The sequence below is a fragment of the Caretta caretta genome, chromosome 10 (assembly GCF_965140235.1).
Source record: "Caretta caretta isolate rCarCar2 chromosome 10, rCarCar1.hap1, whole genome shotgun sequence".
NCBI classification, from domain to species: Eukaryota; Metazoa; Chordata; order Testudines; family Cheloniidae; genus Caretta; species Caretta caretta.
The window spans coordinates 20,350,059-20,367,157 of NC_134215.1; the positions used below are offsets into that span (position 1 = coordinate 20,350,059).

The following is a 17,099-nucleotide window of genomic DNA, read 5'->3' on the forward strand; positions in this document are numbered from 1 at the left end:
ACAGTACCGAGGCTAGCGTCGACTTCCGGAGTGTTGCACTGTGGGTGGCTATCCCACAGTTCCCGCAGTCTCCGCTGCCCATTGGAATTCTGGGTTGAGATCCCAATGCCTGATGGGGCTAAAACATTGTCGTGGGTGGTTCTGGGTACATATCTTCAGACCCCCGTTCCCTCCCTCCCTCCGTGAAAGCAAGGGCAGACAATCGTTTCGCGCCTTTTTTCCTGAGTTACCTGTGCAGACACCATACCACGGCAAGCACGGAGCCCACTCAGGTAACCGACACAGTATGTCTCCTGGGTGCTGGCAGAAACAGTACTGCATTGCTACACAGTAGCAGCAACCCATTGCCTTCTGGCAGCAGACGGTGCAATATGACTGGTAGCCGTCATCGTCATGTCCGAGGTGCTCCTGGCCACGTCGGCCGGGAGCGCCTGGACAGACATGGGCGCAGGGACTAAGTTTGGAGTGACTTGACCAGGTCATTCTCTTTAGTCCTGCAGTCAGTCCTATTGAGCCGTCTTATGGTGAGCAAGCAGGCAATACGGATTGCTAGCAGTCATACTGTACCATCTTCTGCCGGGCAGGCAAGAGATGGGGATGGGCTAGCAGTCATATTGCACCGTCTTCTGCTGAGCAGCCATGAGATGTGGATGGCTTGCAGTCCTTCTGCACCGTCTGCTAAACCAAAGATGTAAAAGATAGAGTGGATCAAAACAAGAAATAGACCAGATTTGTTTTGTACTCATTTGCTTCCCCCCCTCCCCTGTCTAGGGGAGTCATTCCTCTAGGTCACACTGCAGTCACTCACAGAGAAGGTGCAGCAAGGTAAATCTAGCCATGTATCAATCAGAGGCCAGACTAACCTCATTTTTCCAATAAGAACAATAACTTAGGTGCACCATTTCTTATTGGAACCCTCCGTGAAGTCCTGCCTGAAATACTCCTTGATGTAAAGCCACCCCCTTTGTTGATTTTAGCTCCCTGAAGCCAACCCTGTAAGCCATGTCGTCAGTCGCCCCTCCCTCCGTCAGAGCAACGGCAGACAATCATTCCGCACCTTTTTTCTGGCAGACGCCATACCAAGGCAAACATGGAGGCCACTCAGCTCACTTTGGCAATTAGGAGCACATTAAACACCACACGCATTATCCAGCAGTATATGCAGCACCAGAACCTGGCAAAGCGATACCGGGCAAGGAGGTGACGTCAGCACGGTCACGTGAGTGATCAGGACATGGACACAGATTTCTCTGAAAGCATGGGCCCTGCCAATGCATGCATCATGGTGCTAATGGGGCAGGTTCATGCTGTGGAACGCCGATTCTGGGCTCGGGAAACAAGCACAGACTGGTGGGACCGCATAGTGTTGCAGGTCTGGGACGATTCCCAGTGGCTACGAAACTTTCGCATGCGTAGGGGCACTTTCATGGAACTTTGTGACTTGCTTTCCCCTGCCCTGAAGCGCATGAATACCAAGATGAGAGCAGCCCTCACAGTTGAGAAGCGAGTGGCGATAGCCCTGTGGAAGCTTGCAACGCCAGACAGCTACCGGTCAGTTGGGAATCAATTTGGAGTGGGCAAATCTACTGTTGGAGCTTCTGTGATGCAAATAGCCCACGCAATCAAAGATCTGCTGATATCAAGGATAGTGACCCTGGGAAATGTGCAGGTCATAGTGGATGGCTTTGCTGCAATGGGATTCCCTAACTGTGGTGGGGCCATAGACGGAACCCATATCCCTATCTTGGCACCGGAGCACCAAGCCGGCGAGTACATAAACCGCAAGAGGTACTTTTCAATAGTGCTGCAAGCTCTGGTGGATCACAAGGGATGTTACACCAACATCAACGTGGGATGGCCGGGAAAGGTACATGACGCTCGCATCTTCAGGAACTCTGGTCTGTTTCAAAAGCTGCAGGAAGGGACTTTATTCCCAGACCAGAAAATAACTGTTGGGGACGTTGAAATGCCTATATGTATCCTTGGGGACCCAGCCTACCCCTTAATGCCATGGCTCATGAAGCTGTACACAGGCAGCTGGATAGTAATCAGGAGCTGTTCAACTACAGGCTGAGCAAGTGCAGAATGGTGGTAGAATGTGCATTTGGATATTTAAAGGCGCGCTGGCGCAGTTTACTGACTTGCTCAGACCTCAGTGAAACCAATATTCCCACTGTTATTACTGCTTCTGTGAGTAAGGAGGAGACGTTTATGGCAGGGTGGGAGGTTGAGGCAAATCGCCTGGCTGCTGGTTATGCGCAGCCAGACACCAGGGCAGTTAGAAGAGCACAGGAGGGCACGGTACACATCAGAGAAGCTTTGAAAACCAGTTTCATGACTGGCCAGGATACGGTGTGAAAGTTCTCTTTGTTTCTCCTTGATGAAACCCCCCGCCCCTTGGTTCACTCTACTTCCCTGCAAGCTAACCACCCTCCCCTCCTCCCTTTAATCATTGCTTGCAGAGGCAATAAAGTCATTGTTGCTTCACATTCATGCATTCTTTATTCATTCATCACACAAATAGGGGGATGACTACCAAGGTAGCCCAGGAGGGGTGGTGGAGGAGGGAAGGAAAATGCCACACAGCACTTTAAAATTTTACAACTTTAAAGTTTATTGAATAACAGCCTTCTTTTTTTGGGGCAGTCCTTTGTGGTGGAGTGGTTGGTTGGCCGGAGGCCCCCCCACCGCGTTCTTGGGCGTCTGCGTGTGGAGGCTATGGAACTTGGGGAGGAGGGCGGTTGGTTACACAGGGGCTGTAGTGGCAGTCTGTGCTCCAGCTGCCTTTGCTGCAGCTCAACCATACATTGGAGCATACTGGTTTGGTCCTCCAGCAGCCTCAGCATTGAATCCTGCCTCCTCTCATCACGCTGCCGCCACATTTGAGCTTCAGCCCTGTCTTCAGCCCGCCACTTACTCTCTTCAGCACGCCACCTCTCCTCCCGGTCATTTTGTGCTTTCCTGCACTCTGACATTATTTTCTCCACGCATTCGTCTGTGCTCTGTCAGTGTGGGAGGACAGCATGAGCTCAGAGAACATTTCATCACGAGTGCGTTTTTTTTTCTTTCTAATCTTCACTAGCCTCTGGGAAGGAGAAGATCCTGTGATCATTGAAACACATGCAGCTGGTGGAGGAAAAAAAAAGGGACAGCGGTATTTAAAAAGACACATTTTATAAAACAGTGGCTACACTCTTTCAGGGTAAACCTTGCTGTTAACATTACATACATAGCACATGTGCTTTCGTTACAAGGTCGCATTTTGCTTCCCCCCACCGCATGGCTACCCCCTCAACCCTCCCCCCTCCCCGTGGCTAACAGCGGGGAACATTTCTGTTCAGCCACAGGTAAGCAGCCCAGCAGGAACGGGCTCCTCTGAGTGTCCCCTGAAGAAAAGCACTCTATTTCAACCAGGTGACCATGAATATCATCTCACTCTCCTGAGGATAACACAGAGAGATAAAGAACGAATGTTGTTTGAACGCCAGCAAACATACGCTGCAATGCTTTATTGTACAGTGATTTCCGAGTACGTGTTACTGGCCTGGAGTGGTAAAGTGTCCTACCATGGAGGACGCAATAAGGCTGCCCTCCCCAGAAACCTTTTGCAAAGGCTTTGGGAGTACATCCAGGAGAGCCGCAAATGCCAGAGCAAAGTAATCCTTTCACATGCTTGCTTTTAAACCATGTATAGTATTTTAAAAGGTACACTCACTGGAGGTCCCTTCTCCGCCTGCCGGGTCCAGGAAGCAGCCTTGGGTGGGTTCGGGGGGTACTGGCTCCAGGTCCAGGGTGAGAAACAGTTCCTGGCTTTCGGGAAAACCGGTTTCTCCGCTTGCTTGCTGTGAGCTATCTACAACCTCCTCCTCCTCATCATCATCTTCTTCGTCCCCAAAACCTGCTTCCGTGTTGCCTCCATCTCCATTGAAGAAGTCAAACAACACGGCTGGGGTAGTGGTGGCTGAGCCCCCTAAAATGACATGCAGCTCATCATAGAAGCAGCATGTGTGGGGCTCTGACCCGGAGCGGCCGTTCGCCTCTCTGGTTTTCTGGTAGGCTTGCCTCAGCTCCTTAAGTTTCATGCGGCACTACTTCGGGTCCCTGTTATGGCCTCTGTCCTTCATGCCCTGGGAGATTTTGACAAAGGTTTTGGCATTTCGAAAACTGGAACGGAGTTCTAATAGCACGGATTCCTCTCCCCAAACAGCGATCAGATCCCGTACCTCCCCTTCAGTCCATGCTAGAGCTCTTTTGCGATTCTGGGACTCCATCATGGTCACCTCTGCAAATTGGTTAGTCTCTAAGGTGCCACAAGTACTCCTTTTCTTTTTGTGAATACAGACTAACACGGCTGTTACTCTGAAACCTGTGATTTTACAATCACTTAAAAAAAAAAAAAAAGTTTCTCCCTTCCTTTTGCTCTGTGAAAATTTTACACTAACAAGGGCTGCTTATACATGGGCTGCTTAAGTAAATGCATTAAGTAAAACATAGAGGACTATCTGTCGTCATCGTTTGGTCTTATTTGTAATAATAGTAGATAAAACAGTGTAATTTTTAAGTTGGCAGCGTTCTGTTAATACAACTAAGATTCACTGTTATTTATAATAGCAAGGTCTCTTTTACAAATCCTTCATTCATAAAGTCAGTTGCAAAGCCACAAAATTTCTGCCAATTCATGCCAGAGGTACTTTCTATTGTTTTTATTTTGAAAAAATTGCATTTGCCAAGGTTTCTAAACTCTCCAAGTTTAAATCCAAGTTAAACCAGACATGAAGGTCGCTATCTTAAAACAAAAAAGCTTCAAATCCAGACTCCAGCGAGAAACTGCTGAATTGGAATTCATTTGCAAATTGGATACTATTAATTTGGGCTTAGATAGAGACTGGGAGTGGCTAAGTCATTATGCAAGGTAGCCTGTTTCCTCTTGTTTTTTTCTAACCCCCCCCAGATGTTCTGGTTTAACTTGGATTTAAACTTGGAGAGTGGTCAGTTTAGATGAGCTATTACCAGCAGGAGAGTGAGTTTGTGTGTGTATGGGGGTGGGGGGATGTGAGAAAACCTGGATTTGTGCAGGAAATAGCCTGACTTGATTATGTAAAGAGTTGTCACTTTGGATGGGCTAGCACCAGCAGGAGAGTGAATTTGTGTGGGGGGGTGGAGGGTGAGAAAACCTGGATTTGTGCTGGAAATGGCCCACCTGCTGATCACTTTAGATAAGCTATTACCAGCAGGACAGTGGGGTGGGAGGAGGTATTGTTTCATATTCTCTGTGTGTATATAAAGTCTGCTGCAGTTTCCACGGTACACATCTGATGAAGTGAGCTGTGGCTCACGAAAGCTCATGCTCAAATAAATTGGTTAGTCTCTAAGGTGCCACAAGTACTCCTTTTCTTTTTGTAAAATCACAAAAATTGGCCGGTGGACTGAATGGCAGCTTAAGTATCTGAAACTACTTTTTTTTTTTAACTGAGTAGGTTACTGGCTAATAGCCTCCCTTTATATACTACAATTTCAGTATTTGTCTCCAACTGCTACTAGTAGAATTCCTACTAAAATGTACTTTTAAACAAACAGGTGTAGGATTTTGTTTTTAAACTCACTATTTTGGAAGTAAACATATTCCTGCTTTATGGGAGAGGAGTAACCACTGATTAAATGACACATTTTGTGGTTTGCTTAGAAATTGTGAAGTAGGTTTTCATTTTGTTAATATAAGCATGCAGCTTTTTTGTGTGTTTTATAGGTGGTGCTGTGAGCTTGCTCACAGCTAAAATTTTACTATGCTTCAGGGAATAATGAATAGGTAACTTTTAAGAAGTAAGGAGAGAGAAACCTTACTAGGGACAATTTAACAGACAAATGGTTCATTGAAACTATGGGAACAGTCTAATGCAAGTTGGCAATAATGAGAAATTAATGCTCAATAAATTCCTCTAATTTTGCCTTGTCCCTTCAGCTAGGTGAACAGTTGGCACAGTTAGTGCCTGCCAGTGGAGTTGATGTGGTAGAAATAGAAGATGAAGGCACATGTGTACGTTTTAGCCCATTAATGACTTCTGCAGGTAAATGAGTCACTTAATTTAGCCACTTATATAGATATTTCATTCTAAGGTGAAAAAAATAGGAATTTAGTATTTAAAATTGTAAATATCCTCATGTGTAAAACATCTGTATGTTTAAATCTGTTCTCCTTGGGTTTACTTTTTTTCTTATTTTGATATTGAGAGGATGTTTTAACACTACAAAAACAATTTCAATATTCTGTTGTGCCTTGGTAGCCATTACGTTAGAAGTAGCTGAATTTCCAGTAGCTTTGTCATCTTGTATAGCATTATGTCGCACCACATCTGTAAAGCCTTTTAATTTATACTGTCTACATTTACTGGTGAGAACAAGGTATGAAGCTGAGTAGTGTTCCTGTCTAAAACTGTCAGAATACAGAAACATTGGAGATGAAATATCCTTGCCTTTCCCTCTCTCATCTACCTACAGAATGAAGAAAGAATTTGGCCTGCTTATTCAGATGATTAGACACAGGAACTGAGCCCATGTTTAGAATATAATAGACTAATTGGAAGAAGAAAATAGTATCCATTAAAGCTTGGTTATTTTCCTTAGTACTGAAAAGAAAACTTTTTCCCTCTCTCTCATAGAAGAGGGTGTAGGCTCTGATGTTACAGAGAGATGGAGGTAGCTACTGGGAAGAACTTTTATAGAAATTAAATGACAGAACAAGGGATTCCAGTTTAATGAGTAACCTTGGTGATACTGAACTTTGTAATTAAAACTGAAGCTAGCTGATCTTTTTTGTAACCTTTTGTCTGTAGAGGGAGGGATTTCCTGTTGCTAACTACCATTTTTACTTTATAATATCAGAAAATCAATTTCTTGGAATTACAATTAGCTTATTTTTTTCTCCTTAATATTTGGCTCCAGCCATCTGATGTGTTGAGTGTTTTCAGTGAATGGCAAGCTGAAGAAAAACAGCCTTCCACACACAGATTAAGATAATTCAATAATGTTCAAAAATCATATTTAGGATTGGCTTGTAAAGTGGGTTATCTATAAATATAGGTAACCATGGCACCCGTCTTACCGCATCTAAAATATGAAAACTCTGTCAATTCAGTAATTCACATGCTAATTCATTAGCTCTTCAGTTTTAGGAACTGAAGTGCAAGATGTAGATCAGTTGGTGGATTGCTTAAAAATGAAGATACCAATATTGACATGCACACTGCAGCTAAGAGAGGAATTTGAGCAAGAAGTGAAAAGAACAGTAGGCTTGTCATATATTGAAGACCTCAGCTGGCCAGGACTGGGTGTTGTAAGGTAAGTGCTAGGTAGTTCCAGATATGACATTGTCTGAGCTTTACTTCAAGAGATACTTGGATAGACCATACCTTCAGCAGAGAGAATAAGTGCCCTCTTCACTAGTGATCCTTTGGACCAGCAAAATCCAGTTTATGGCACAGCTGCAATTTTCTTAACTGACTTGTGAATAAACTACATTTTCTTACGAGGATGTCTGAATTTTGTGAAATTACCTAGGAGTTTGGAACTTCCTGGAAGCTAAAGACCTGGTTTGCAAAAATAATTGAGTTAACAACTAGAATTTAAGCAGCCTTGTGGATTATTTGTAGTAAACGTTAATGTACCTGTGTACCTTATGTATTTAGCCTACTACTGCAATCAGTTTATCTTTAAACAGTAGTAGAACTTGTTTGTCTCTTTTGGCAAATACAGTGCTGCTCATATATTGGATATCATTATCATTAAGGTTCTTATGTGGTCAGAAAGAGCTGAGCCATTATCAATACAGTACTTCCAGAAAGCTATTTAAGAAATTTTGCTGCATCCAAAAAGGCTTTTCCTTCAACTGCAAACATTACAAAATTTTCTCCAGCTTGGTTGGTTGCTATCACTATTCAAACTTCACCCACTACACAAGTTTACAGGTACATGTAGGTAAATTGTTGAAAGATGTTAGAAGTGCAGATTTGTTCTGTTTTGTTTGTATTGTAAAATAAAATGGCTTGCTGTCCTCTGGCTTGATTTTAAAGGTACGAGTATAACAGTGATGGGAAGAAGGATGACAAACAAGAGAAAGAAGCAGAGAAAATTAACACTGGACTTTTGAAAAAATTAAATGAACTGGAATCGGATCTCTCTTTTTCTTTGGGTAATTATCATTGTTGGTAATATCAGTTCTGTAAATAATCAGGTTAATGTTCTCAATTCTTTTTTGCCAAAACTGTTGTTATAAATCTCACTACAAGTCATACATTCATGTATTATTCAAAAGTTCTGTCCGCTTCTACATTAAACAGTAGATGCGTTTCTACATATATTGTCTCTCTGATCATGCTTCCTTCCCCACTGCTCGTTTCAGATGAGAGGCTACTAGACAGCAGTAGTGCTGCTTGTCAGCAACAGCTTCAGCAGAGTGAGCTACATCCTTTGTTCCCACCAAACCTCAAGCATGAGAAGTGTTTTCATCCTAGAAAACACAAATATTATGTTGCTTATGTTGACAAAGTTCTGGCTTGTATTTTGTTTTTGAAGGGGCGGAGGAGAAATGTTTTCATTGTGGCTTAATTGGGCTTCGCACAGCCCCAGCTGCGGTGCTGGAGGGCAGCTGCCCTGCGGCACTTGCAGGTGGCTCCGTGCTCCCCACGGGGCGGACCCCAGCCCGAGTGTCCCGCGCTCCATGTGTTGGAGCCTGCTGGATGGTTGGCCGCGGCCGGCGGCGTAAACCACAACGGCCCCAGGGCGCCCCCCATGCTGCTGCTGATGGACCCCAGTCCCGGGGCCAGCTTTGGCCACCCGCTGAGGCTCTTCCACCTGGACTTTGGTGTCAGCTTCAGGGCCGGGACAGTGTCTACCTGGGTGAGCGCCTGCAGGGCCAACCCCCAAGCAAAAAAAATTAAAAATGGCCCCAATGCTGCCCCTGCAAATGTGCCGCTCCAAGCACCTGCTTGCTTTGCTGGTGCCTAGAGCCGGCCCTGCCTCTGGCTATAACATATAACTAAAATACTCAGTTACACATTGCATGAGTAAATGAATGTATTACAATATGTTTTCATTGTCCTGGAACTGGTAGGAATGTGTTGCATTTTGATACATTAGTGGTTTCCAGTCTTATTGTAACTAATTAATAAAGCCAGACTCCTTTTTAATCTTTAAAAAGCTAATGGCCTAGATGTCATGTGTGAATGTGCTTAACGAAACAGTTGTCTAGAACCCCACTAGAGTGATATAAAATCAGTGAACCACGAAATCCTGCATAAACTTATACAATGGCCTCTGTGCACACATGGAATTTCCAGGTGAACCTTGCCTGGTCCTCTCAGTGCTACTTCTGCTTTAAAAAGACTAGCCACAGAGCATACCCACAGCTGCTGTATTTCAGCTTTCTCTCAAAGGTGAAATGGGAACATTAAAAACATAGCAAGTGAACACTGTTAGGTGGTTTTGCCATGGGTTAGTAATGATAATAATAGCACTAAAGGCCAAATCTCAAGAGGTGCTAATCAACAGGTGTCTACTCCTATTGATTTTAGTGGGAGTTGAAGATGATCCATACCTTGCAGGAGGTGCTCACCACTTCATAGGATCATGCCCTTAGAGCTTTTAATTTCCTAAGAACTATGTAAATGTTATTCAGTAACTATCCCTATGAGGTGGGTATTTTAATTTCCCTCGTGCTGATGAAGAGACTGAGGTTAAGTGACCACTCCAAGACACGAACTCGGGAATTTCTGTCTTTCAGATCTTTGACAGTTTTAAAACACGCAATCCTGCAGACCTTAGGCAAAACATTTTTTATTTTTTTTATCATGCTAATGACGCCTTTGGCTTTATGGAAGCCACGTAACCTGCATACATTTGATTTTATTTTCCCATCTGTAAAATGAGAATTATAATGCCTACTACACAAGTGTTGTAAGGATCAATGGTTATAGACTGCTTTGAAGATGAAAATCAGTAAGTGTTGCTGTTACCTCTACTTAAGGCAATGCTAATATAGCATTACTTTTCTATTAGAGAGTACTAATATTCCATATTCATCTTTAAGAATAAGTTTAAGTGTGTCAGAGTTATCGATCCATTCTGTTGAAAGATGTTCCAGAATAATGTGGCTCTTTAGAAGGTACAATAATGTGCTATTTAAGTGTGTATATATACAGTATTAGGCAATTGTAAAAATGCCTCATTAACCCATCTATGTTCAACAGTAGGGGGAAGAAAGGGCCTAGTGGCATCCCTCAGAACACCACAGCTTTTGGAATAGAAAACTCAGCTGCTTAAATGCTCTGTTTTTCACAATCGGTGGTTTCATGCAGCTTTTCATGTTGCTTCTTATTATAAGCACACAGTAATATAAAATATCTACTGTATTACTTCCTGTCTAAACTTAGTTATGTTTTTCCTCTTTGAAAAAGTGCAATGCCAAGTACGTAAGTTTGATTTCAGTGAATTGGGCATATGCAAAGATTACAGTTAAGCACTAAAACAAAAATATGGTTGGATTCCCTGGCACATAAGTGTGAATAGGGTGCCTGTTGTAAGGTTATCTTCCTCTATGAAGCTAAATATTTTTCTCTTTTTACTAACTACACGATCTATTACATTTTGTAATTTTTAAACCTTGTTAAAGAGGCACTTAGATTTTGCTGCAAAAGTGTAAAAATATGGAATCTCCATTCTGTTCACAGGCCCAGAATTTGGAGGGGAGAAGAACTGTGTGTATATCGGCATGGTAACTGAAGATCTGGATGTGTCTGAGCTGGTAGAAACTATTGCAGCAACAGGCAGAGAAATTGAAGAAAATTCTAGAGTATGTATTGAAATCTTACGTATTTTCAAAATTACAGACTGTTTTAGCGTTAGTTTTCTCCAAACTGGTTTCAGGGCAACTTCGTATTCTTTGATGTGAAAGAAAATTGCACGTATTTAGCTATATAGTGATTTGCATCTACATGGTGAGAGAACTTCACAGTATTATGACTCTCTCATGATACCTTGGTTTAGGTTTACATTTTTGTGTTTATAACGCTTTTGCTAGAATTAGATGCCTTTCTGGTATGGAAATAGGCAAACTGAGTGACTGTACAGTTTCTATAATGGTTTAAGCCATCAGACTTTTTTTTTCCGTTTTTGACTGATCTGGGGCAGATCATCAACTGGTGTAAATTGTTCCACTGAATTCAGTGGAACTATGCCAACACACTATCTTGAAAATCTGCCACTTAACGTTTTCCATTCATTTTATTTGTTAAGTCAACAGCTTGAAAACTGGATTTACAATGCCTTTATTGCTAGTAAAAACGTTGGTGCTTATACAGGATTACATGAGGAGCTTTGGTTACTATCCCTAATATCTGGCCTGTTGAAGTTGTCATAACAAAACCTTCAGTAAAAAGGAAAGTGGTGGTTATTTGAACAACACTGCACCCACAGAATAAATCCTTGTTCACGTGTACTCTGCATATTCCCATTCCTGGGGATGCGCTGATTACGTAGCTGTGCCTGTTGAGTGCTATTGCGCCTCTCCTGTTCCTTCCCTCACTGTTTCTGAACATTGCAGGTGAGACTATAAAAGAAGGTATTTGCTCTCTAGCCACCTCAGTTCCTTCCAACTGCTGCAGCGGCTGGATCAGGAACTGCATTTGGACTCTTAGCCTGAATCCCGTGCTTGGATAGTGCTCATTATGCTTTAGCTTAATGATTTAGCTTAGTTTTCTTGTGTTGGCATTTTAAGGGTTAGGCGTTTTTTTTAAAGGAAACATTAAATTTTCTAAGTAATTATTAGTTCATCTCTGGTTCCACTATTAGAATCCAATGGTGGTTTTGAAGATCTAGAGACTAGCTATTAAGAGGTGCACCTTTTTCCCTGCATTTGATGCTCATACGAGGTGCCCGTCACGTAGGGACATTGTCCCTCAGGGTGTTCAGTCTGAGGTGCTTTCACCCCAAGAGTATGGGAAGAACAGCAGAACAGACTGCAAATGGTCCTGCTGGCAGGAGGCTTTGACAGACAAGCCCTCTAGATATTGTACACATCTGTGATCTGTGAGCAAGCAAATAGACCCTGATACTACTTGAGAGAAGAGGCAGCAGAGACCTCTTGTCATAAATATAAAGGGAAGGGTAACAACCTTTATGTATGCAGTAACATAAAATCCCTCCTGGCCAGAGGTACAGAATCACTCTACCTGTAAGGGGTTAAGGAGCTCAAATAACCTAGTTGGCACCTGCCCAGAAGGACCAACGGGGAAAGAAGATACTTTCAAATCTGGGAGGGAGGTTTTGTTTGTGCTGTCTTTGTTTGTTCCCTCTCTGGACAGAGAGAGAGAGACCAAGCAGGTAAAACAACTCCTGAAAACATACCTGAAATAACACACATAAAATTACAAAAATTGTAAGTAAAGGTAAGAAAATGCATTAGATTATCTTTTGTTTTAGCTTGTGAATTTCCCCTATGCTAAGAGGGAGTTTTATTCCTGTTTTTTGTAACTTTGAAGCTGAGCCTAGAGGGGAATCCTCTGTGTTTAAATCTTTTTGTTACCCTGTAAAGTTACCTTCCATCCTGATTTTGCAGGTGTGATTCTTTTACTTTTTTCTTGAACTAAAGTTCTTCCTTTAAGAACCTGTTTGATTTTCAGTGCCCTATGGACAAAGGGTCTTGTCGGTACTCACATTATTCTCAAGCCTCCCCAGGAAAGGGGGTGAAAGGGCTTGGAGGATATTTTGAGGAACAAGGGACTCCAAGTGACAGTTTTCCTGAATTTTTGTCTAAATCACTTGGTGGTGGCAGCAATACCGTCCAAGGACAAGGAAAGGATTTGTGCCTTGGGGAAGTTTTTAATCTAAGTTGGTAAAAAGAAGCTTAGGGGGTCTTTCATGCAGGTCCCCACATCTGTACCCCAGAGTTCAGAGTGGGGAGGGAACCCTGACACCTCTGCATAAGATGCCATCTTCAGTTCAGATCTCAAGAAACCTATGGTACCTAAAAAGGATCCTGATCCATTGGATCTGAAACTGAAAGGCAGAAATAACTTGTTGGTGATGGTCTCTGTGAGCAGAGACCATCTGCAGGAGTGACACCTCCCTTGGAACCAGGAACTTTGGTGGGGGAAAAACTCAGGGTGTAAAGAAGGCCTCTGTCAGCAGAGCTTCGGGAGTCAGTGTTGTGTCTAGAACGATCTGTCACAGATCTGGTTGAGCTCCCCAGTTGGACACAGCATACTGCTGTAAGGGGATTCAAACGCTGACTCCCATGTGCGCTTAGCTTGCTGGTGCTGAGCAGATGTTAGGTACTGTCCCAGTCTAACAAAGCAAACAGCTGTCATTGCTGATACACTGGGTTCAATTCTCCATCCTGAACTTCCTCAGTAACTGACCATGACAGTGGTAGCTAAGATCTACCATGTGGATCTCAACTTAGGTCAAATCTGGAAGGAAGCAAGGAGGACTCTGAAAAGAAAAGGAAGGCTTCTTCAGATTCCCACGCTGCTGCGTCTTTGACCTATATTAGACCTGAAAAAACTCAACTCCTTTATCAGGAAGTTCTGATTCTATATCTTTAAACTGGCATCCATAATACCTTCCCTCTCTTTGCAAGGTTGGTTTGCTGTTCTCAGTTTTAAGGCTATTTCAGTCAGATCATTGCACCGCCAATATCTTTGCTTCCTAGTAGAGGAGAATTATTTTCAAATCAGAATCCTTCTCTTCAGCTGTTCCACTGCCCCCAGAGTTTTTACAAGTGCCTCAGGGAGGTGGTAGCACATTTATGGAGACAAGAGATCCACATATACCTGTACTTGGATGACGGGTAAATCAACGTGTTGCCAGAACAAAATCTATCCAAACTCATATCCTTCGCTGGGGCTCTCAGAAAGTTCAGGAACAGTGAGAGGAGGAGATAGGTGGAGGTGCAATAGCGCTCCAGCAGGCACGGCAATCGAAAGGTTCAGCCAGCACAGCTGCACAACTGGCATATTCATGAGTATGAATATACAGAAGACACTCAAAGAACTCTGGCTAGAGGTGAGTAGCCTACTTCTAAGCAAGAGAAATACATGCCATTGCAATTAAATGTGTGGCATTCTGACTTCAAGATCCATGTAAAAAAACCCTATTCTCAATCTATAGTTGTCTATTTATAGTATTAAATAAATGGCATTAGTCAACTGCTGACCTAATTTAGAAAAATGCACAAATGTCCCCATTTAAATTTTAATCTTCATGTTAGGGACCAAGAAGCCAGTTTAAGTGCCGTAATGCATGCTCTTCCGTTTTTAATTAGCTGCTGGAAAACATGACTGAAGTCGTTAGAAGGGGGATACAGGAAGCACAGGTTCAGCTTCAGAAAGCAAATGAAGAAAGACTTCTTGAAGAGGTAAGAATTCCAAAATAATCTGTTATCTGCATCACATAACTTTGTAACACTTAGATGGCTCATTCACTGGAATCATCTTTTAACGGCATGTTTTACAGGGCCTGCTACGACAGATTCCTGTAGTTGGCTCTGTGCTGAACTGGTTTTCTCCATTTCAAGCATCACCAAAGGGAAGAACATTTGACTTAACAGCAGGTAGGAATAAATACATCTGCAGCAATAGTACATTAGCAATAATTCTGTAAAATGTGGAAACCTTTACAATGTTACACAGATTTCTTGTTAACTGATTTATAAGATGTCCAAATTATGTGATTAAAAAGGCACTCTTAAGATCGAAAGGAACATTGTCTACCCACCCCTTCTCCAACACTGAATAAGAAAATATCTAATGCCACCATCTGTCCAGTTCCCTTTAAATCTCAACACTTACAATTCTCAAGTCAAATTAAAGCGATTTGCTGGAGTTGGCTGTTGTTCCCTCCATTATATTGCAAGAAGGGGCTCTTCAAATCATCTGTGTAAGTTGGAAAATTGGATTTCTGCTTGGACTTCTTGTACAAAAAAACAGCAGGATGGGGAGAGCTTAGTGTCCTAAGAGCATTCCTCCAAGTGTGTAATATATACAAGCACGATATATCTACATGTGTATCTGTATGTGTGTGTACATATATATTACGGTGGTACCCAATTGACCTGAATGCTCTAACTAAATTAACTTTTATATTTGAGTTCTTGGTGTCCTCTGGCCTGTCATATTCCCAGCCTTCACTAGTCTGCACAGTAAGACATTAGTAGTCTGGGACCGGCAGGTTAGAACCGAATTGGGACTAGCTCTTGACTATGATGGGTATGGTGTGAACATGGCTATGTGGAGGGAATCCATGGCAGTGTAAAAGAGTGAATGGGAAAATTATTCTAGTTGGATTCCACTTGTACCTCATGCAAGTCATTCTGGAGTAAGTACTAGCCTAGTTTTCCCTGAGACTGTAAGTTCTCAGACTGGGGGAGGCTGATAAGGTGGTAGCAGAGGCCTGCGGGCAGCCTTATATTTATATATATATGTGTCAGGCCAGCCTTATATTTATTTTTAAGCTAGGAGGGTGGGGGAAGCATGTTCAATGTGTTGCTTCACTTCTCCCACAGTGGTTGAAGCACAGAATGGAAGATTCCTTTGGCAGAAAAAGGCAAGATTTGCCTGAGAAGGATTTATCCTATTTCTGATCAAATGTTCCTTTAAAGTGCTGTGCTCACAGGGACTTAAAATGAAGTTTGAAGCTCAGGATGTATCAAGTTTCCAGTGGTGGAGGAGAAGGAGAATGTTCACTATGTTAGAAGTGGGGGTCAGTCATTTGATTATTTTGAGAATCTGTATGTAATAGTTCATGTCCCTTTCTGTACTTGAAGCATAGTATATTCTGTTCGTGATTAGAATGGCACAGATTCATGGGGAGATGGCAAGTACAGCTTCAGAATTGGGGCTTAGAATCTGAAAGGGAGTCAAGCACCTAAATACCTTTGATGATCTGGGCTTTAATACTTGCTTGGGGACATGCAGGAGAGTGAGTTAAATATAGAGCACCAGAAAAGTTTAAAAAATGTGTACTTAGTTAATGTGTTATCTGGTTCTAATATTATTTAGTGGTGTCAATAAAACTTTGTCTCTTTCAAGACTTTTTTTTCCCCCATTGGCAGGCTCTCTAGAGTCCACAGAACCCACATATGTATCAAAAGCACAGGGGACTGGGACCACTCCACCCCCCACTCCAACTCCCAATCGCATTAAACAAAGGCTTCCTGGTAAGTTTCCTCCAATTAATTTTAATTAATGTGCAGTTTGATGCTAAAGAACACTCTGCTTTGTTGAAAAAGCTAATTAGTACATAATGGAGTTTTATTGCCTAATCAATGTATGAGATTTGCTTTATTGTCTCCACATTCCTGATCATGTCAAACTAGAGCACTAATCTTGTTTGTAATTGTACCTGTCCTCCTGTTGATTTTAAATGACCAGTGCAGCAGTCAAAAAGACCCAGAATGGAGCACCATTTAAATAATCTTTTCCCACCCTCATTGTGCTCTGAAGGAATAATTCCTGGGACTGCAGGAGAGATATCTATTCTTCTAAACACCAATACTGCCTCTGACCACAGGGCTTTTTCCTCTGGAAAATATTGTAGAACCGTAAGTTCTCTAGTTCGCTCTGAGGGTTACTGAAGTTTGAAAATCATCAAGAAGACAAACCAACAACCCCAAAAAAACAAGGAGAATGATTTCATTTATTTTGGCCACTGCAGTTTTTTTGCTGTATTACACAAATGTGGTATTTAGTGGAAGTAATGATATCTTAGCATGAAATTACACAACAACATAAATCTGCTCAGGAGAGGCAAGATGAGCTTTTTTTCCTTTCACTGTGTAAATGAGCTGATTACCCAAGTGTAGGCTGGCAAAGCTATACTGATGGTCTTGTCCTCTTTCCTCGGGTTAGATTTAGGTTTGAATTTAGTTTGGTCTGTCAGCTTCTCTAGTTGGTCATTAATCCTCTGGAAATCCCTTTGGGGCACAGTGAACTGTTTTAGTAACTTACCCATCCAAAACAGTCTTATCAAATAATGTGTCCCTTGACTTGCTCTTTTTACTGACTGTCAGTTTTTTCCAGCCAAGCCTTAACTGGGTTACTGTTTACACA

The 17,099-nt window shown here is 42.5% G+C and overlaps 1 protein-coding gene across 1 annotated transcript in view; it reads left to right on the forward strand.

Moving 5' to 3' along the window:
- PDXDC1 (pyridoxal dependent decarboxylase domain containing 1) overlaps window positions 1-17,099 on the forward strand; it is a 55,149-nt gene that overhangs the window by 35,973 nt on the left and 2,077 nt on the right. The window contains exons 16-22 of the mRNA XM_048868274.2: window positions 5,960-6,065; window positions 7,164-7,335; window positions 8,067-8,185; window positions 10,722-10,843; window positions 14,315-14,407; window positions 14,506-14,602; window positions 16,103-16,207. Of these exons, the coding sequence (XP_048724231.1) occupies window positions 5,960-6,065; window positions 7,164-7,335; window positions 8,067-8,185; window positions 10,722-10,843; window positions 14,315-14,407; window positions 14,506-14,602; window positions 16,103-16,207 (814 nt within the window). The remainder of the gene's footprint in view (window positions 1-5,959; window positions 6,066-7,163; window positions 7,336-8,066; window positions 8,186-10,721; window positions 10,844-14,314; window positions 14,408-14,505; window positions 14,603-16,102; window positions 16,208-17,099) is intronic.